General features: G+C 50.7%; 1 protein-coding gene across 1 annotated transcript in view; it reads left to right on the top strand.

The window, feature by feature from the left end:
- Nucleotides 1-589: 589 nt before the first annotated feature.
- LOC110479122 (fibrillin-2) overlaps nt 590-21,282 on the top strand; it is an 80,823-nt gene continuing 60,130 nt past the window's right edge. Inside the window, exons 1-5 of the mRNA XM_021546168.2 lie at nt 590-756; nt 10,555-10,637; nt 12,220-12,318; nt 15,024-15,119; nt 17,845-17,940. Of these exons, the coding sequence (XP_021401843.2) occupies nt 590-756; nt 10,555-10,637; nt 12,220-12,318; nt 15,024-15,119; nt 17,845-17,940 (541 nt within the window). The remainder of the gene's footprint in view (nt 757-10,554; nt 10,638-12,219; nt 12,319-15,023; nt 15,120-17,844; nt 17,941-21,282) is intronic.

The following is a 21,282-nucleotide window of genomic DNA, read 5'->3' as shown; positions in this document are numbered from 1 at the left end:
CTCCTCAGCCCCTCAGAATCACCCACCCCATCCCAGGGGTCGCCCCGATGAGGCCGGGGGGGATCAGTGCCGTGCCAGGGGCTGTCCCCATGCCAGCACATCTGTCCCCTGAGGCATGGATGAGCTGGGATCTCCTGGAGCGCAGCAGAGCTGTGGGATGATGGTCCACGAGCAGGAGCTGCTCTTTCTTGACCTTCTCCTCTTGCCTTGGAGCACTTTGGTTGCTCTTTGTTTCTCCGTCAGGAAAATCCACGACTCTTGGGCATCTCCTGGTTTCCAACTCTTGGGAAAGAAAGATTTGGCAAGGCAGATTTGGTGGGGACTGGCACTGGGGACACTGGGTTTCCTCTCTGCCCCCCTGGATCAACTCCAGGAGGAGCTACCTGGGCTGATCAATGACTTCAAAACCAGGAAACTCTTTTAAAAAAAAAATCTCCTTTCCCCTCTTTTTCCTTCCAGAAAGGGAACTCCAGGACGGGTCCTTGGCACCCGGGGGCTGCTGCCAAAATCCATCCTCCTCCTCCTCCAAGGGCAGCAGGGAGCCTGCAGCTGGACAAAGCTCTCGGGGACTCTCAGAATTGGGGCCAGCATGGGGGATTGGTGGCTGGCCAGGCTCCTGCTGGGCTGCACGGCCGTGCTGGCGGTGGCACCAGCTCGGGGACAGTACGAGGGGGACTTGCAGACAGACAGATTTGCAGCCTACGAGGAGAGACCCCCGAGCAGAGTGAGGAGAAGGGGCCAGGACTCGCTGCGAGGGTGAGTTGGAGTTCTCGTCGCTTTGCTAAAGCAGATTTTGGGGTGTCAGCAGGGAGCTGGGCTGGCAGGATTGCCATTCCCCGAGCTGGGCAAGGAGGGGTTGGATCTGGGAGGATCCCATGGGAGCAGTGCTGGGCACTGAGCTCCTTTTGGGGTCCTTTCCTCACCTGCAGGGAATGGAGAGCCCCCACACCCACCTGGTGGGTGGGTTTGTTCCCTGGGAGGGTGGGCACAGGATTCCCAGAGAAACTGTGGACATCCCATCCCTGGGAGTGTCCCAGGCCAGGCTGGACAGGGCTTGGAGCAGCCTGGGACAGTGGAGGTGGCCCTGCCATGGCAGAGGTGGCACTGGGTGGGTTTTGAGGTCCATTCCAAGCCAGCCCATTCCATGCCTGGCAGTGGTGGCTGTGCCTGTCCTTCCCACGGCCCTGGGGGATGTTTTCACCTCGGGATTTGCCCCTGTTGGGGCTGTGCTGGGAGGGTTTTGGGAAGAGCCCCTGCTCTTCCCAAATCTGAGCCCATTCCCAGCCAGGAGGGAGCCCAGCCTGGGCTGAGCTCGGCTCTGCTGCTCTAAGATGGTTCCTGGCCCCTGCAGATCCGGGGTTATTTTAAGTTCTTTTAAGCCCGTCTGGCTGCAGCTCCTGGGCAGCGTTCCCGTGTCCGTGGGCAGGAGCAGAGCGGGATCCACACACGGTGCTGGGCAGTGCCAGAGGCTGGGGAAGGCTGGAATGCTGCTGGAATGGGGGCAGTGCCCCAAAATGGGCCGGGGTTGGGCTGCAGCTGGAGCTGTGGGGATGGAGGAACCTTCTCCTGGAGTTCCAGATTGTGGGGATGGAGTAATCTCCTGGAGTTCCAGACTCTGGGGATGGAGGCTTCTCCTCATGGAATTCCAGGCTGTAGGGATGGAGGAACCTTCTCCTGGAATTCCAGACTGTGGGGATGGAAGAACCTTCTCCTGGAATTCCAGGCTGTGGGGATGGAGGAATCTCCTGGAATTCCAGGCTGTGGGGATGGAGGAACATTCTCCTGGCATTCCAGGCTGTGGGGATGGAGGCTTCTCCTCCTGGAATTCCAGTCTCTGGGGATGGAGGAATCTCCTGGAATTCCAGCCTGTGGGGATAGAGGCTTCTCCTCCTGGAATTCCAGCCTGTGGGGATGGAGGAACCTTCTCCTGGAATTCCAGTCTCTGGGGATGGAGGAATCTCCTGGAATTCCAGCCTGTGGGGATGGAGGAACCTTCTCCTGGAATTCCAGTCTCTGGGGATGGAGGAATCTCCTGGAATTCCAGCCTGTGGGGATGGAGGAACCTTTTCCTGGAATTCCAGCCTGCATGGCCTCCCCTCCTGCTACGATGGCCTTGGAAAAGAGGGACAAGGATTGTCCAGGGATTTGGGCTTTTCAAAGCTCCCCATCTGCATCCCCTGGGATGATCCCTAAGGAATTCTGCCACACTCATCCCTCAGATAAAACCTCCCAAATCAGATAAAACCTCCCAGATCTTTATGGGGCTTGCAGTGGAGGATCTCCAGAGATCCCTTCCAACCCCCACCCATTCCAGGGGCTGTGATGAACTGGAGCTGCTTCTTGAAAAATCCTCTCTCCTCCAGCATTCCCAGCATTTCCAGCATTCCCAGCATTCCCACCTTCCTCCAGGGAAGCCAGGCTTGGCTCAAGGCACCCAAGTTTTTCATTCCCAAGCCCAGCTCTTGGTTTTCCATCTCCCTGCTGCCCTCCCTCAGCCTGGGGATGAAGCTCTGCCACATCCATTCACCCCGGGGCTGTGTGGCTGATTCCTGATTCTTAGAAAGGACTGGGAGGAGTTGATGTGGGCGTGGATAACAGGAGGAATAGGGAGGGCAGAGAAGGAAATGAATATTTCCATTGTTCCCAGCACCCAGAGGAAAAGGTCACTGGTGTCCAGTGGTCCTGGAGCACTCAGGGGCTGGAGTGACCAGGTCTGGTTGCAAAAATTCCTTACAGTCAAATCGCTCTGGGGGGATCTGGGAGGATCTGGAGACCAAATCCCAAAAGTGAAGGGCAGGTTCCCAAGTGAGAATTGCCCTCAGGGTGGCCAGCCCGGGTCCTGCCTTGGCTCAGCTGCCAGGGGCTCCAGGGCTGGGGTCACCCACCCTGCTCCCTCCTGGAGCCCCTGCTGCAGGAACAGCCCCCCTGGCACCAGGGCAGGGAAATCTGTGCAGCTGGAAGTGCAGCCAGCTGAGGAATCCTTCTTCTCCTGGCCCTGGGCTGTTCCCAGGGGGGGATTCCTGGTGGGCAGCACAGGGGGGGTTCCCTGGGTTTCACCATCCCCTGGGTTTGGGTCCAAACCTCTCCTTCCCAGCCCTTCTGCTGGAAATCTCCCTCTTTGAAAGCTCTGTCCCAAGCCCTTGGGATGAGAAATGGGACAAGTTTTGAATAAATTGGCTGGGAAAGGAGCCTCAGATGGCACCAGGCAGCTCCTGCAGGGCACAAAGTCCCAGGGATTCTCCTGTGGATCCCCCAAAATGTGCTGAACCTTTGTCCTTGGAACAATCCTGGGAAGTTTAGTTATGGATCAGTGTTGGAAGGTTGATGATCTCAGAAGTTGTTTCCAAATTTAATCATTCTGGGATCTTCCCTGACCTGGCTTTTGCTGCTTTAAGGCCTCAGGATCCTTTGCTGCTGTGGGATTTCCCTTTGGGAAAAGCAGATCAGTCCCAGTTCCAGGTTTGCTGCTCTCACAGTGGCCAAAGCAATGAACCAAGGGGGAAATGTCAACAAAGTTTGGCTCAGCTGCTTAAATCTGGGGTTGTTCCACAACGTGGGCACGTGGGTGACCTTGACAACTGCATTTTGTGGAATTATCTCTTCCCCAGAGCCACCCAGTGAACATTTAATCCCATTTATCCCTGGTGTCTGTTTAACAGCTCGGAACCCCATTGCAAATATTTGCTTTGGCTTTGCCTTCCCACCCCCTCAGCTTTCCCTTGCAGGGAGATAAACCAGCTCCAGTCTGGGATCTCTGCTGGGCTCAGCCTTCCCTGGGCTCCAGGACTTGCAGGGAGGGATTTGGGCAGAGCTGGAATTGAAACCCAGCTGAGCTCAGCTGTGTCCCACGGGCTGGACTGGAGATCCCCTGGGCACCACCCTGGGCATTGCCTCAGGCTGCTGAGAGAGGATCCAAAAATGTGGATGTTGGGTCTGGATGGAGGAAAATGGACAAAAGTTGAGGATTTGCTGTTGGATTTGAAGGTGGAGCAGGGCAGGGTCCTGACTGTTCTCCCCTGAGAAAACCTCCCCAGGGCTCCTGGGCTGGCTGCAGCTCTGCTTTATTTGTCCCCCAAAAGAATTTGATTCCCCAATGTAAGTTAAATCAGAGTTTTCCCTTCCCACACCTTTTATTCCAGCTCCCAAAGCGTTTTACAACATTTTTCTGCCATTCCTGGAGCATTTGATCCATGGCAGAAGTGTTTTCCTTCCCCAAAAGCCTGGTGAGGGACAGACACATCCAAGGACTCAAGGGACAGTCACCAACCCTGACAAGATTTGGATTTTTCCCTTCCTTTTGGGAGTTTTTCCCTTCCCTTTGGGCATTTTGCTCCTCCCTGCTGGGTTAATGGTTGGGATGATCTCTGAGGTGTTTTCCAGCCCTAATTCTCCTGGGATTTATCATTTTCTCTCTCCAAATTCTGTTATTTCCCAATTGGGACAAGAAAACAGAACCCCAGCAGAAGTTCAGAGAGAGAAATGGGACTCAGGTGACTTTTTAGAGAGTTTTTGAAACTCTGGGAGATAAAAGTACCCAAACATCGGTTCAATTTCTCTTAAATATCACCCACAAGTGGCACAAACCACTTCCTGTGGGTTTTGTAGAATCCTGGAGTGGTTTGGCTTGGAAGGACCTCAAAGATGATCCAGAATCCATCAAAACCATGGGACTGGGAGGGAGGAGGTGCCCAACACGAGCTGTCCCTGCTGCTGACCCTGCTTGGAGAATCCTTGGGAAGAGGCTCCAGCAGTTCAGGCCAAAGATTGGGTCTGTTTCTGCTGGAGTTATATTTATTTAGAGCTCATTCCTCCTTCAATAAAGGGGAAAACATGAAATAAAGGCAAAGCAGGGATTAAAAGCAAAATAAACAAGCCTCTTATCCAGCCCTGCTTTTCCCAAATAACAATTAATAAAGGCATGGGGAGCAATAAATCCCAGCCCAGGCCCGGCTTTAATCCAGCCTTAAACCCATTAAAGGAGAGACAATTTCAAATGAGCCTCTCCTGAAGGGCCCAGCCCTGACAAATCCCGTGCTGAGGCAGGGCTGGGATGGGATTATTGCTTTAATGAACTCTTGGACAGTTTCCAGGAGCAGGGATGTGTGGAACAGAGAGGGGAGCAGGGCTGGGCCGTGCTGGCACTGCCATTTCGGGGCTCCAAGGAGGGATAGAGGCCTGGCTTCAAGCACAGCTCGTTATATCAAGCCCATTAATTATGAGCTGCAAGTGAGAAGATGGATGGGGAGGGGATGTTGGGAGAGGAGTTTTTGGGACCCCTGCTCTGAGGGCAGCGCTCGGAGGTGGCCAAATTAATTGTGGGGAGAAGGGAACGGGAGCAGCTTCCAGCTGATTTCTGACACCTCCTCATTTTCCAGCGGGGGATGGAAATGACAGGGAAATGCTGGAGCTGCAGAACAGGAGCTCAGGGATGCAGGGGGGGGTTCTCCAAAATCTCCCTGAGCTTGGCTGCGGAGGAGAGGGAAATCCACGGGCTGGGATTTGGGGCCACGGGGCACAGACGGGCCTGGAGCTGACTCTGGGGGGATGTTGAAGGTGGAGGATGGAGCTCCAGCAGCTCTGAGTGTCCTCAGAGAGAGGCACAGGTGATTTCCAGCAGGATTTCCATCTGAGTCTGTCCCTGACCCTCCAGTTCCACCAGAATCTCGGGAATGGAGAAGGTTTCAAACCCACGTGGAGGTGGCACTTGGGGACATGCTGGTGACCACGGTGGTTGAGGATCTCAAAGCCTTTCCCAGCCTCAACAATTCCATGATTCTCTGAACAAGGTGCTCCTAAGAGGCACCAGAAGCTGAAATTTCCCAATTTTTAACTCAATCCTGGATTTCAGGCAGCCAGAACCCCTCACTGCGAGGAGTTGAGGTGGGGTGGGGGGGGAAAGAGCAATGATTGAAACACTTCAAAAACCAAATTAGCAAAAGAGCCCCAGATTTCCTTCAGGAAAGGTGCAACTGGAGCTCTGCCCCTGTGCTCCAGCCACCTCTGGAGCACATTCCTGCTTCCAGCTCCACGTCCCAGCCCCGTTCCCCGTGCCAGGGCTGGAATACTACGAACAACACCAGGAACAACGTGAAGGCAGCACTTGGAAACCTCTGACTCGAGACTTTTGTTCCTAACTTTTCCTCTGGGCCCTGATTTATGTTGTGAAATGGTTGATCTTGGCCTCCTGGCCGTGGCTGGGTTCTCTTGTTTTTGGCAGGAGTCGTGAGGGAGAATATTGGAATGGCAAAGGAATATCTGGCGGAGGAGCCAGAGGTTGTATGGGTTTTGTCTGGAAGTTTTAAGGGCTGTATTTGAAGTTTTGATTTATTTCAGAATTTAAGGAGGGAAAAAAAAAAAATTGAAGAGTTGGTAGTGCTGCATTCCAAATGAAAGTGTGAAGTAGTTCCTGGAAATCTGTTGAATTTTAAGTCTTTTTTCAAAGGAAAAGGTTCCTTGCTGGTCTGTAGGGGTTGAATTAAATGTGCACCAAGAAGGGAGATTTTCCTACCTTCACTCAGAGGAGATGTGGGAAGAACCCAATAAAGGGGGAAAAATGCTCTTATGGACAAAGCAAAGGTGTTTAACCAGATTTTAATAGGTCCCCCCCTTGCTGAAAAAACAGAAAATGATCAGGATTATTGAGCTTGAACCCAGAGCAGCTGGAACTCAACCCCTGCACGTCCTTTGCAAGACTTTCCTTCTGTTTCCTTCACTCCTTTGATGAAACCAAATAAGAATAATTAAAAATGTTAATTCCATCTCCCAGAAGAGAGGCCCTGGAAGAGAATTCCCAGAGCAGCTGTGGCTGCTCCATCCCTGGAAGGGTCCAAGGCCGGGTTGGAGCACCCTGGGTCAGTGAGAGGTGTCCCTGCCTGTGGCAGGGGTGGATTTGGATGGGGTTTAAAGTCCTTCCAGCCCAAACCACTCTGGGATTTTATGATCCCGTGTTTCTACGTGCTGAGTTTGAAATATTTTTTTGTGCTGGCAGTGTCACACATCCAAATTTCTGGTTGGAAGTTCTGAGCTTTGTGGCTTTTCCTCGTGGTACAGACATTCAGCACCTCTCACCTTTAAACCCCAGCTCTTAGAACCAAAAAGAATTGGAATTGTTGGGACTTGAACCCATTGCTAGAAGTCCTCAGGAGCAGCTTTGGAGAACCAGGGGTGGGTTCCAGGTGGGAGGAATTCAGAACCCCCTTTGCAGCACCTTGTCATTGTCCCCACATTGAACAGGGGCAGGTCTGACTTTCCCAGGGGGATTTCTGGAATTTTTCCCTTCTGAATTCCTCATCAAACACAAGCAGGCCTGGGGGAGTGAGCAGGGGACTCCTCAAAGTGAGAATTCTCTGACACAAACCCCATTTTCTGGGGGATCTGCTCAGTGCAGCAGGAGGGGGACACAAGCGCCGAGGATCCCAAAGCCAAACATTGTTTGGGATCTGTTCCCACGCCTGCCACAATCCCAAATCCTTCGGGGTGCAGGGGGAGATGATTCCCAAACCCACCCTTGTTGGAATCCATGGTATTGATGATTTTGGGATTGTAAAAGTCTCTGTCTGTCAGCCCCACTGCCAAAGCAGAAGCCAGAATTGGTCTGTGCTGGTTTCCGGGTTGTTTATTCTGTTTATCTCTCACATGTTCTGCTGCCCTGCCCAGCTCTGTCCTGCAGGGCAGCGTGTGGGGCTCTGCCCTCAGTGGGATGTGACAAACATTAAATACCAGAAACTCCCTGGGCTGGATTTACAAGAACGTGCCAATATCTGTCACCTACGTTGGACAGTGTGTCCCCAGCCTGAACCAACAGAAAAATGCCAACACCACAGTGAGACATGGAGGGCATGAAGAAGGAGAAAAAGGACAAGGCACACCCAATTTCCTCCATCTTGTCCCCTTTGGACCCCTCATCTAGAATCCTAAAATTTTACTTTTGCACCCGTGCCACACTTAATTATTGCTTATATCAAACTTGTAATTCATGCTGTAAGATTGAAAACTCTTTTCCATGGGCAGAGATCACAGCCAGTGTCTCTGGGGGCTCTGTCCAGGGGGGTTCCTGACCCCTGCCAGGGTCCCGGGGCAGCCAGAGGGAAGCTCTGCATTCCCACCCACCCTGACTTTTGGCACCAGATATTGTCCCCTGTGATCCCCAGCGAGGCCAGGGGGGCTCCAGAGCTGTCCCCAGTCATTGTCAGAGCTGATCCCAAGGGCGCAGCAAAAATCCGGGCAGGGACCAAAACCAGAGCAAATCCTGAATTGGAGGAAAAATTTCCAGCTCGGATGGAGAGGTGGGATCATTGTCCCTGGAAAACCACAGGCTGAAGTCATCCACATTCATTTTGTTTGACTCTGAGTTTCACAATGACAGAAAGGCTGCAGGGGGAGAGGGGGTCACAAATCATCCCAAAAGAAACTTCCCTGTCTCTTCCTTAAAGAAACTTTTCCATGGATAGCAGAAATCCCTTCTTTTGGCACTGAAAATCCTCATTAAGCTGAAATGAGGTAAATTTTCACTGGTGAAACAAAACGTGGCTCTGGAAGGTTGGGAAAACCTGGAATCAATGGCCATTTCTTTCTTTTTTTTTTTTAAAGGTGAACAAGTTGGGAATTGGCTGAGTCTGTTCCTGGAGAATTTGGGTTTCCCCACAAATTTTGCTTGGGATGCGACTTGAAGACAGAAAAATCTTCCAATAAGGAAAAGGGACAGGGAAGCTGGGAACTGGGAATTCCATTCTCCCCAAATTGGAGGAGTTGGCAGAGCAGGAGAGAGAATTTTGCAGCTGGAGCTACACAGAGAATACAGAGAGAGGAAGGAGAAATAACAGGGAAATATCGGGATGTTCCCAAAATATTGGGAAAACTACATGGACCCCAAAGTCAGGAGATTGTGCTCGAGCAGGAGAGGGAGAAGCAGCTCCCCTGGACAAGATCCTCAGCCTGGGCTTCCCTTTCCTCCCTCTCCAGCTCTTCCCTCCAGCATATCCCATCCCAGGGCTGTGTCCCAGCAGGTTTTCCTCATTGTTCCTCTTTTATTCCCTCGTTTTCCCACTTTTTTCCTCCTTTTTCCTCTTTTTTCCTCTTTTTTTGTATTTTTTTCCTATTTTTTCATCTTTCCCTCCCTCTTTTCCTCTCTTTTTAATCTTTTTCCTCTCTACTTCCTCTTTTTTTCATCATTCTTTTCCTCTTTTTCCACTTTCCCCTTTCTTTTTCCTTCTTTCCCCTCTCTTTTCCCTCTTTTTTCCCTCTTTCCCCCCTTTTTTTCTCCTTTTCCTCTCTTTTAATCCTTTTATTCCTCTTTTCTTCCCCCTGTTTTTTTTTCTCTCTTTTCCCTTTTTTTCCTTTTCCTCTCTTTTTATCCTTTTATTCCTCTATTTTTTTTCCCTGCGTTTTTTTTTTTTTCCCTCTTTTTTCCCTCTTTTTTCCCCTCTTTTTCCAGCTCTGCGCTGGAGGCTCGGTGCCCCCGTGGAAATTCCCTTTGGCTCCCTCCCTGCCCATCGCTAATCCCGGTGTTTGTTTAAGGAGCACAAAGGCGATGCCGAGCGTTTGTTTTCCCTCTGTCCTTCCTTCTTTGGGTCACATTCACCTCATTTGCATAATTCTCATTAGCTAATGAGCCCTTTCAGAGGCACAGAAGGTGAGAAGGGATGATCCATCCATGGAAAAACGCCCCAGGACTTCGCCAGCTCTGGGAAAAGCCCCGAGGAGGCAAAGCTGAGAGGAGCAGGAAAAAAATCCTGGACTTTTAAATTCATTTTTAATTTATTTTCATTTTTTTTAATTATGTCCTCATCCCTAAGCCAGGTTGGAGCAGCCTGGGGCAGTGGAAGTGCTCCCTGTCCCTGGCAGGGATGGAATTCCATGAGTTTTAAGATCCTTCCATCCCAAACCATTTTGAAATTCCATTATTTTAAGACATGCCTTTTATCCTGACCTTTCTGATGGAACCAGGGGATCCCAGCTTGTATTTCCCAGCACTGAGCAAACTGCTGATAACTCTAATTTTATCCTAAATTTGCTGAAGATGGTATTTTTTTTTTTGCCCCCCTTACAAACCAGTGTTGTCCTTCTGGAGTTCTTGCTTTGGAATCTCATTCCCTTCTCCCCCTGGGTCATTCCTGGGACATCATTAATCCCAGCCCGTTCAGAGTGGATTCTCCCCATGGTTTATTTTGAAACTCTGCTAATTTTTAGCAGATGCTCAGCAAGGTTCACTTTGGGAGGAACAATTGGCATCTTGGAGTTTCACCCTCCACTTCCCAGGATCCCTGCGTGAAATCCTGGGATGAATCCCTTTTGGGAAGAGGTGGTGTCTTCCCCCTAATTGAAAATATTCCACTTTATCCATTCCATTGAACTCTCTTCTCTCTTACTCCATGGGGTTGATGCCACATTCCTCTCCCTCCACTGATTTTGACCAAAACTTCCCAAAATTCTAAATAGGAGGGAATGGAGGGGAAAAGTCCCACAGGGAACTCTTCCCTGCTCTCCTGCAGAGCTTGGATTTATCCAAAGGCACTGAAACAGAAGGAAAAACCCCAAAATGTGCTTGATTTTCAGCCCAAATGTCTGCGGCTCGAGGTTCCATTCCTACTGCTGTCCTGGCTGGAAAACTCTGCCTGGAGGGAACCAGTGCATTGTCCGTGAGTATCCCTTTATCCCTGGATCCATTTCACCCACTTGATCCCTTGATTTCCCTGCTCCCAGCCCCAGGGGAGGGAATTCCCAGGAGTTCTGCTCCTGCTCTGCAGTGGGAGCTGGGAATTCCCAGCTCTGCTAATCCCAGCTGAACTCTTGTCGCTGTCAAGGCAGGACGGGAATGAAGAGACTCTGATCAGAAGGCTGCTGAGGGTAAAACTCTGATTTATTCAAAATACACTGCTCTTCTATACAGAGCTTTGTGAGGATCAACTCCTGAGAGTAAAACTCTGATTTATTCAAAATACACTGCTCTTTATACAGAGCTTCGTGAGGATCAACTCCTTAGAGTAAAACTCTGATTTATTCAAAATACACTGCTCTTTATACAGAGCTTCGTGAGGATCAACTCCTGAGAGTGAAACTCTGATTTATTCAAAATACACTGCTCTTTATACAGAGCTTTGTGAGGACCAGCTCCATTGGTCCTGAAGTGAAAACAACCCACAGCATTGGTGCAAAGTGATAGAATTTAACTATAAACAATGTGAACAACAAGAGAGATAAAGAATTATTTACATTATTTCCCAGGCCTCTGCCTGGCTAGAAACTCTCAGTTTCTTTCTTTGACTGAATCTGAGTCCCACAAACTCTGGTGGCTCCAACTGGTCCCAGTGATTGACTTTGGCCTTTAATCCTCTCCTCAAGTGTCACCCTGGCAGTGCCTGCTTTGGGACAGGAGGCTCCTGAGGAGGTTTTGCTCCCAAGGAAGGGATTTCCTGCTTGTTCCCATGGAATAACCCCTTTAATTGATGGGGACGTTGCAAACCTGGTGTCACCAGAGGTGTTTCACAGAGGGAATTTGCATCTTTAAGGGGCCATGGGAGGATGGCTGAGATAAATCTCACCTGAATTGGGAGTTTTCCTTCCTGTTTGGGTTGGAGAATCCATGAACGGGCTGATGTCCTGCGTTTCTGTGGGATAAAGGTGGGATGGGATTTCAGCTCCTTCCCACTCCTGCTCTGCCCACAGAGGTGCCCCAGCCCCTCCCTGGGTGATTCCTTATTGTAAATGCAGGTGAAGCTGGTGGGCAGAAATGCTGATGTCTGACTCAATTCAGCAGGCTGAATGATTTCTTCATTATAACTATGCTGTAATACATTAATATCCTATTTAAAGGAGATACTAAAACTACAAACCTACTTTTCTAACTCCCAAATCTGACCAACTCCCAACTCGTGCCCCTCTCTGAGCCCAGCCCAGGTGGGTTGGATTGGCCACCAGGCTCCAACAATCCTCACCAGAACCCAACCAAGCATCACCCCAGGGAAACAATTCTCCACACACATTCCACATGGGAAAACAAATAGAAATTGGAAAACTCTGCCTGGAGGGAACCAGTGAAGAAATAGAAATTGTTTTCTCTTTCTTCCCTCTGTGCTGCTCTATGAAAAATCCTGAGAGAGAGAGAAATGTGCCTGCCACAATTCCTCTTGTGAGGGATGAGCCCAGGGCCAGAGCGAGCTCTGTGAATTCCCGGGGTGCAATCCCAGTGTAATTCCTTGTGAATTCCTTGTGTTCCTCCAGCAATCTGCAGGAATTCCTGCGGGGATGGATTCTGCTCCCGGCCCAACATGTGCACCTGCTCCAATGGACAGCTCTCCCCCAACTGTGGCTCAGCTGGAGGTGAGGGAATTCTGCTGATCTCAGGCCTTCTGTGCTCTCCCAAAAAGGGAAAGGAATCAAATCCCTGCAGTTCCACGCCGACCTGGGCAGAGCTCTCAAAATATTCCATGTTTCACAAGATAGTGTTCTGTGGTTTGGGGTGCTTTCCCTGAGGGCTTTTCCTGCAGAAATAAATGGGATTTTGAAGCCTTTTATGGTCTTAGATGGAGAGGGGAAGGTGCTGTAGCCACCAAACTCTGGGAGTCAGGGTCCATGTGGGAGCAATCAGGGAGGAATTCCAGGAATGCTGAGAGCCTTGCATCCATCTGGGCACGGCCCTGGCATTCCCAGGAGCCTGGGCTGGCTGGGAGAGGGGGGGCTCCTCTTCAGGGGCTCCTCCAATCTGGAATTCGTTGTTGGGGGCTGGATTTCTGTGGAAAAGCAGACAAATTGTGCATTCCAGGGGCAAGAAAAGCCCCTGTGCCTCCTCTGGAATAACAAAGAGTGGAGTTTCCTGCTTGGTTTCCTACTCCAGGGAGTAAGGATGTTTTAGGAATGCTCTGAAGGGGCTGTTTAGGTGGACTAGTGAGTGAGCAGAGACAAGAACCCCACAGCTGATCCCTGGCAGAACCACTGATCCCTTCCAGTAATTTGTAGGACTAATCCAGTCCCATCCAATCTTGGGAAAAGTTAATGAGGACGAGCTGTCATTTCTTCTCATCTTCCTTTTCCTACAACTTTGGCCTCTGCTACCTTGGCAAATCCTGACAAAGCCTTGAAATTCCTGGTTGGAAGATGTTCTTCTGCATTCCAGATCCACAGGGGGCTCCAACAGAGCCAGGCTTGGACAATCCAAGGTTGGACAGGGCAAGCCCTGGGACAGTGGAAGGTCCCTGCCCATGGGAGGGGTGGAATGGGATGAGCTTTAAGGGCCCCTCCAGCCCAAACCTGTCTGGGATTCTCTGATAAATCAGGCGGTGTTGGGACCTCAGGGATTTTGGGATCATGGTAGGACCTGGAAGGGTGTTTGCCAGTTGGTTGGAAATTTCTGGATGAGAATCAGGGCTCTTCCTGTGCCCAACCCTGAACCCCTGAATCCCTGAGCTCCACTGGAGCTTATCCCAAGCTCCCTGCGGTGTGGGGCTCGGGATGTGCCGGGAGCAGCCCAGCCATGGGGGCAGCTCTGGCACCCAGCCCCTCCCCAGCCCCCTCTGCCTCCCAGACCTGCTGGAATTGCTTTCCCAGGGCTGCCTGAGTGAGCTGAGGGCTGTAGGGAAGAGTTTTCCAGATTGGAGCCTTTTCCCAGTCGGAGCAGCCTCGTGTCTGATGATCCAGGCAAGGCTTTGAAGCCTCGAGCTCCGTTTCCTGAAGGAATAAACTCCCATCTAAATTTGGGCTGATCCCTGGCCGTGGAGCAGGAGGAGGATGAGGAGACAGATCCAGCCCAGCCCTCCCTGCTCCCAGCATTCCCAAAAACCAGAATTCTCCCACTTGGACACTCGTGCTGCTCCTGGACAGGCGCTTGGCCCCAGCTCTTCCCAGCCTGGAACTGGTGTTGGAGGAGCCACGGCTGAGCCTCCATCCCATAAATCCACCCCTGGAGCTGCCAGATCCCAGCCCCTCCTCTCCCTGGCAGCCAGAGCCAGGCTCTCCGTGGGGTTTTTGCGTGAAATCCACTTTTCACATCATTTGCTCCAACCTCAGGCCCTTGCAGGTGGAGTGATCACACCTTCCAAAGGAGAAATGTCTTTTTCCAAGCATTCCAGAGGGAGAGTTGTGTTTGTAGCTCACTTTTGAGCCCCAAAAATCCCTCTTTGGGCTGCTTTAATCCCAGATTCCTTAAACATGGAGTGAGGAAACAGTTAAAGCCAACACTTGGTGTCCATAGCAGGATAAAACTCCCCAATTTATTTATTGCTATTGTTTTCCTGCAGTGCCTCAGTCACATCCAGTGGGTCATAATCTCGTGGGAAAGCTGAGCTCTCACATGGAAGAATGGAGGACTCGTGCTTTTCTTTCCAAATTCCTTAAAAAAAAATCCTCTCCCAGTAACTGGATCTTGTCAAGGAGGCCACATTCTGTTTGCAAAAGGAGAAATAACTTAAAGTTGATGATTTTCCTCCACCAAGGAAATTCCATCTCCCCAGACTCCTCTGAAGGCTTTGGTAGGGAGGAATTTGGAAGATTGGACAGCCCAATGTGTGAAAAGGGTTGAAAATGGAGCAATAATGGAAAACAATGATAAAAAGGGTGGGGAAAATATTGGTAAAGTATAAAATCCTGAAAGAAAATATTGTGGCAGGGTTGTGTCAAAGACAGGGAGACATCAGGAATTATCCATGCCCTCATTTTAGGGAAGTCCTGCAGGAAGGACAGAGCTGGAAAGGTTTGGAGCGGATTCCTTAGGGAAGTGAAAAGATGGATGCCTTTGGTTGGTTGGGATGGATCTCAGGAAAGGTTCTTCTGCCAAGGGTGGTGGGCACTGCCCAGGCTCCCCAGGGAACGGGCACATTCCCAAGCCGGCTGGAGCTCCAGGAGCCTTTGGAAAACACTCGGACAGGCTGGGGTGGCTGGGCTCGGGAGCTGGATCCCTGATCCCTCCCAGCCCAGGGCATCCCGTGCCATGGGCAGCGTCCCCTGGCACTGGAGGCAGTGCCAGCCGGAACGGGAATTCCCACCGGGGATCCCGGGGTGATTCCTGTCCCTGTCCCCATCCCTGTCCCCAGTGCAGAGCTGCAGCGTGCGCTGCATGAACGGGGGCAGCTGCTCCGAGGAGTCCTGCCTGTGCCAGAAGGGATTCACCGGCACCTACTGCGGGCAGCGTGAGTGCGGGAACGGGAACGGGAACGGGAACGGGAATGGGAACGGGATGGGATGGGATGGGAACGGGAATGGGAATGGGAATGGGAATGGGAACGGGATGGGATGGGATGGGATGGGATGGGATGGGATGGGATGGGATGGGATGGGAACGGGAACAGGAATGGGAATGGATCCTGCCTGTGCCAGAAGGGATTCACCAGCACCTACTGCGGGCAGCGTGAGTGCGGGAACGGGAACGGGAACGGGAACGGGATGGGATGGGATGGGATGGGATGGGATGGGATGGGAACGGATCCTGCCTGTGTCAGAAGGGATTCACCGGCACCTACTGTGGGCAGCGTGAGTGCAGGAACGGGAACAGGAACGGGAACGGGAATGGGATGGGATGGGAACGGGAATGGGATGGGATGGGAATGGGAACGGGAACGGGATGGGAATGGGAACAGGAATGGGAATGGGATGGGATGGGAACGGGAATGGGAATGGGAATGGGAATGGGAATGGGAATGGGTCCTGCCTGTGCCATAAGGGATTCACCGGCACCTACTGCGGGCAGCGTGAGTGCGGGAACGGGAACGGGAACGGGAATGGGAATGGGAATGGGATGGGATGGGATGGGATGGGATGGGATGGGATGGGATGGGAACGGGAACAGGAATGGGAATGGGAATGGGAATGGGATGGGATGGGATGGGATGGGAACGGGAACGGGAACGGGAACGGGAACGGGAATGGGAATGGGAATGGGAATGGGATGGGATGGGGACAGGAACAGGGATGGGGATGGGAATGGAAACAAGAATGGGAACAGAAATGGGGCCGGGAATGGGAATGGGAATGGGAATGGGAATGGGAATGGGGAAGGGCACCCAGAACACTCCAACATCAGCACTGTGTTCTCCTTCCCTTGGAATCTCAACCCTATTATAATATATAGATAATAGATATGGATAGTATTGCATAAACTATACTATCTATATGGAAGTATTATATTATGTATAATACTATATTATCATATAGTAAGATATATTATATCTTCTAATATATAATATATTCATAAATTTTATGTATAGTATATTCACAATATACTAATGTATTATTATATTATAATGAGATAATATTATTATATATGAGATAATATATGCAGAATATAGTATATATAATATGCACATATATATTATATATACAATTATATGTCTAATTATATAGTCTCTTACTATTTATCATTATATAATTATATTTAGTACATTACCATTATGATATTATATTATTATATAAATTATAAATTGTATATATTTATATATTATATTATATTATATTATATTATATTATATTATATTATATTATATTATATTATATTATATATATATTCTACCATGTAATACATTTTAAGAAGCCTAAGCAAATAAGCACAATATCTTTAAAACAATCTCCTATCAATTATATCAGTTAGAACTTCCTGGATCCACGTGGGAACCACTCCCACCGAGGATTTTTGAAGGCAAAATCCCCCAATTCTCCCCAAACTCCCCCTCAGCTCCTCCCGATCCCTCGGTACTGAAACTTCCCCAAAAGTTCCTCCGGGGGCCGAGGCTCCAGATGGAAAATTTCACCCAGAGCAGCAGAAGCTTGGGAACGTTCTCAGGAGCAGCAGCCCGGGGCTGGGGACGGGACGTGCAGCCCTCGCTACGTGCTGCTCCCAGCTCCATCCCACATTCCCTCCCTGGCAGGACATCCCGGGAACGCTGCACCCCCGGCCCCATCCCGGAATATTTTAAGTCAGGAGCATTTTAAGTCAGGAGCATTTAAATCAGGAATATTTTAAGTCAGGAGCATTTTAAGTCAGGAATATTTTAAGTCAGGAATATTTTAAATCAGGAATATTTTAAATCAGGAGCATTTTAAGTCAGGAGCATTTAAATCAGGAATATTTTAAATCAGGAATATTTTAAGACAGGAGCATTTTAAGTCAGGAACATTTTAAGTCAGGAGCATTTTAAGTCAGGAGCATTTAAATCAGGAATATTTTAAATCAGGAATATTTTAAGTCAGGAGCATTTTAAGTCAGGAACATTTTAAGTCAGGAACATTTTAAGTCAGGAGCATTTTAAGTCAGGAGCATTTAAATCAGGAATATTTTAAATCAGGAATATTTTAAGTCAGGAACATTTTAAGTCGGGAATATTTTAAGTCGGGAACTTTTTAAGTCAGGAATATTTTAAGCCAGTGACTATTTTAGGTCAGGAATATTTTAAGCCAGTGACTGTTTTAGGTCAGGGAACACCCAAGTGCTGCTCAGAACTCAGTTCCTTGCTCTGAGCACGTGGGATTAAATCCATCCTCCCCTTCTCCCAGTCCAGCTGCTGTCGCTCCTCCACATGTTGCTTTTTGTGCATTTGCCTGTTTGTATCCACTCATCCCATCCAATCCCAACGCTGACCTGAGGGAACCAAAATTCCAAGGGCAGGAAATCCTCCTCAGTGCAATAGGAGCTTGTGGCTTTTGCAGGAGGGGGCTCAGGCAGGATCAGGGAACAATTTTTCCAAGGAAAAAGAACAAAAATCTCAGATTTCTCTGTGGAAGCTCCGGGCGGGAGAACACGGAGCTGATGTCCCCATGTCTGATACTCCAGCCAAGGCGGAGGTGACATCCCAAGCTGTGCCAGCACCCTGGAGGGGGCTCTCCAGGAGCAGGAATGATGGAATTCTCTGTTTTCCCTCGCAGCTGTGTGTGAGAACGGCTGCCAGAACGGGGGCAGGTGCATCGGCCCCAACCGCTGCGCGTGCGTCTACGGCTTCACCGGGCCCCAGTGCGAGAGAGGTGAGGAGGAATTCCACATTCCCTGCTCTGCCAGGCCGGAGGGAATCCAGGATTTCACTGGATTTCGCTCTCTGGAGGTTCTGGGTTTTGTTGCATTTCTGCTGGTCGGTGCAGGTTTGGTGGTGGTGGGATGAGAATTCCCCGGGATGTGGCTCGGGGTGGCTTTGCTGGGTGTGTGCAGGAGCAGATTTGGGCTCTGTGGGCATCACTGAGGTTTGGCTGAGCCAGGGAATTCCTCCCTCTCCTGCTGGCTCAGAGGGACACTCCCAGCTCTGACAGGATTTTTGGCAAGGCTCCGAGTGGCCGGGACCCGAAATGAAACCGAACCACGGAGCCAAAGTTTGAACTCCCAGATCTGAGCTCAAAGCACCTGGAAATGCTCTGATTTTCCAGCCTCTCCCAGGATTTGGCTCGTTCTGTGTGACTACATTCCCAAGGATTGGGCTGCTCTTGCCTTTCCTGGGATTTTCCCCCGTGGTTTAAAGGGTGAGACAGGAGCAGCAGCCCAGCCAGCAGGAATCCACCCAATTCCACAGGGCTGTGCAACATTCCCAGGGCTGTGCAACATTCCCAGGGCTCCCAAAGCCTCTCCTGGAGCTCAGGGTGCAGGTGAGCCCCATTCAAGGCCTCTGCTGAAGTTTGAGCCACACTTTTGTTGGCTGCAGAGAAGGGAAAGCTCTGCAAAAGCCTCCACACGTCCGCTGGACTCACCTTGCCTTGTTCTGGTCTCCTTCTTTGTGGAATCAGGGAATTGTGGAGTGGTTTGGGTTGGAAGGGAGCTTAAAACCATCCAGGAACACCTTCCACTACCCCAGGCTGCTCCAACCTGACCTTGGATGCTTCCAGGGATGGGACATCCCCAATTTTCTGGACAATTCTCCTGGTTCTGCAGCAGTTACAGATTCTTTAAACTCTCTCCTTGGCTTTTCCCAACACACAGGAATTGCTTTAGTTATAGAAAATGATGAGGATTTCTCTCTGGAGGGAGATTTCCCCCCCAAACCCTTAAACCTGAGCTCCAGAGCTCCTGGTGAAGCTCCTCCTCACTTTTTCTCCTGAAGCACTGAGATTCCCAAATCCACCCAGACATTGGTGGATTGAACAGAGAGCTGGAAATCCCTGAAAGAAACTTCTGGAGAAGGATGGAAAATCCAAGTGCCCTGTGCCTGGAGAGAGGGGAAGAGGCAGGGGCTGAGCAGGGGCAGACTTTGGGGCCGTTTGTATAAAATTCTTTACATAAAGGAGCATTTTCACAAAGCCTGCAGAGATTTGGCTGAGCCAGACTTGTGTGAGAGTCAAAACAAATCCTGCAGCTGTGTCCACACGGCTCCTCCCTGCCAAGACAAACAGAGCCTGCTCTGCCCGGGCTGGGAGCGGGATCCTGGGGGGTTTGTGGCCAGGTGAGTGCCTGGGATTGACCTTCCAGGGAAAATCAGGGAACAGCTTCACCCTCCCGAGGGAAAACTCCATCCCCAGGGCTGCTGAGAGGAGTCTCTGGGCAGCAGGATTGGTGTCCAGCAGGATTTGGGATCCTTGGGAGTCTCCATGACAAGGTTCCAGCAGCAGCGCCTCACTTCAGCTCCAGGCCTCATTCCTAAGGATTTTCCTGGAGCAGGATTCATTCCAAGCAGAGCCTGAAGGCCTTTCCCTGATAGGGAGAAAGGACAAATCTCCTCCCAGAGCCAGGGAATGTCCTGGGTTCTGCCAGGTGTGGAATTCTCCGAGTTAATAAATGGAGTGAGGAGCGTAAACAGAAACAAAACACAAGAAATTCCACCTCAGCAGGAGGGAAAACTTCTTTCCCTGGAGGTGGCAGAGCCCTGGAAGAGCTGCCCAGGGAGTTGGGGATTCTCCCTGTCTGGACACTCCAAACCCACCTGGTTCCTGTGTCAGCTGCTCCAGGTGACCCTGGGCTGGACTGGGTGATGCCCAGCCCCAGAATCCTGGGATTCTGTGAGCCCCGTGCCTGACAAAAAGATCTCATCCACCCCAAATCCATCCAATTCCAGATTTATTGAAGGGCTTCACTTGAATTTACTTTGCTCCCGCCGTAACAAGAAATAATTTGAATTTTAAATTGGAATAAAGTGAATTTCAGAGCGCTGAGAGCAGCTCCAGTAAGAGGCTGCTTTGTACTGGGAGCAGGACAACCCCCCTCACACCTCATGCAGGAAATTCCCCCCTCCAGAGGGAAATACCCTCGGAGCAGGCACTCACAGAATTCCAGCATCATTTCCTCCCTCTCCCTGACATCTTCGGGACGAGTGGCTGGGGGATATTTGGTGGAACCTGAGCTCCCATTACATCAGTGTGGGAGGAAAAGCTGCAGCCCACAAAAGCTGTGGGGCCAGAGGCCAAGGGCTGCTCGCAGCCTTCGCAGCGAAATGAAGGATTTTGATGTCATGGCTCGGATCCCACCCTCCCTCAAGGAGGAAAAAGTGACTGAGTTTGACTCGGCTGGTGTTTGGGGCTCCAGGGATGAGGTTTTGTCATTTGGGGCTGCTTTTCCAGCCAAATGAAATCTTCCCTGTGGAGCCTGTCCCTGCGATCCAGGAGCTTTTCCCTGGGATCTGGGAGCTTTACCCAGGAGCTTTTCCCTGGAACCTTTCCTTGGAACCCAGGAGTTCTTCCCTTGGAACTTTTCCTTGGGATCCAGGAGCTTTACCCAGGAGCTTTTCCCTGGGATTCAGGAGCTTTTCCCAGGAGCTTTTCCCTGGGATTCAGGAGCTTTTCCCAGGAGCTCTTCCCTGGGATCCAGGAGCTTTTCCCTGGGATCTGGGAGCTTTTCCTTGGGATCCAGGAGCTTTTTTTTCCTAGGAGCTTTTCCCTGGGATCCAGGAGCTCTTCCCTGGAACTTTTCCTTGGGATCCAGGAGCTCTTCCCTGGGATCCAGGAGCTTTCCTCAGGAGCTTTTCCCTGTGTCCCAGGAGTTTTTCTCAGGAGCTTTTCCCTGGGATCCAGGAGCTCTTCCCTGGAACTTTTCCTTGGGATCCAGGAGATTTCCCCAGGAGCTCTTCCCTGGGATCCAGGAACTTTTCCCAGGAGCTTTTCCCAGGAACTTTTCCTTGGGATCCAGGAACTCTTCTGTGGAATTTTTCCTTGGGATCCAGGAGATTTCCCCAGGAGCTTTTCCCAGGAGCTCTTCCCTGGAACTTTTCCTTGGGACCCAGGAGCTTTTCCTAGGAGCTTTTCCCTGGGATCCAGGAGCTCTTCCCTGGAACTTTTCCCTGGGATCCAGGAGATTTCCCCAGGAGCTTTTCCCAGGAGCTCTTCCCTGGGATCCAGGATCTGTGGTCTCTTCCGAGGCTCTCCGGGCAATGCCAAGTTTCCACCTGAGTGCTT

Source organism: Lonchura striata, chromosome 28 (genome assembly GCF_046129695.1).
Source record: "Lonchura striata isolate bLonStr1 chromosome 28, bLonStr1.mat, whole genome shotgun sequence".
NCBI classification, from domain to species: domain Eukaryota; kingdom Metazoa; phylum Chordata; class Aves; order Passeriformes; family Estrildidae; genus Lonchura; species Lonchura striata.
Note: the sequence above shows the minus strand (reverse complement) of the source record. Positions and strands in the feature narration are given on the sequence as shown.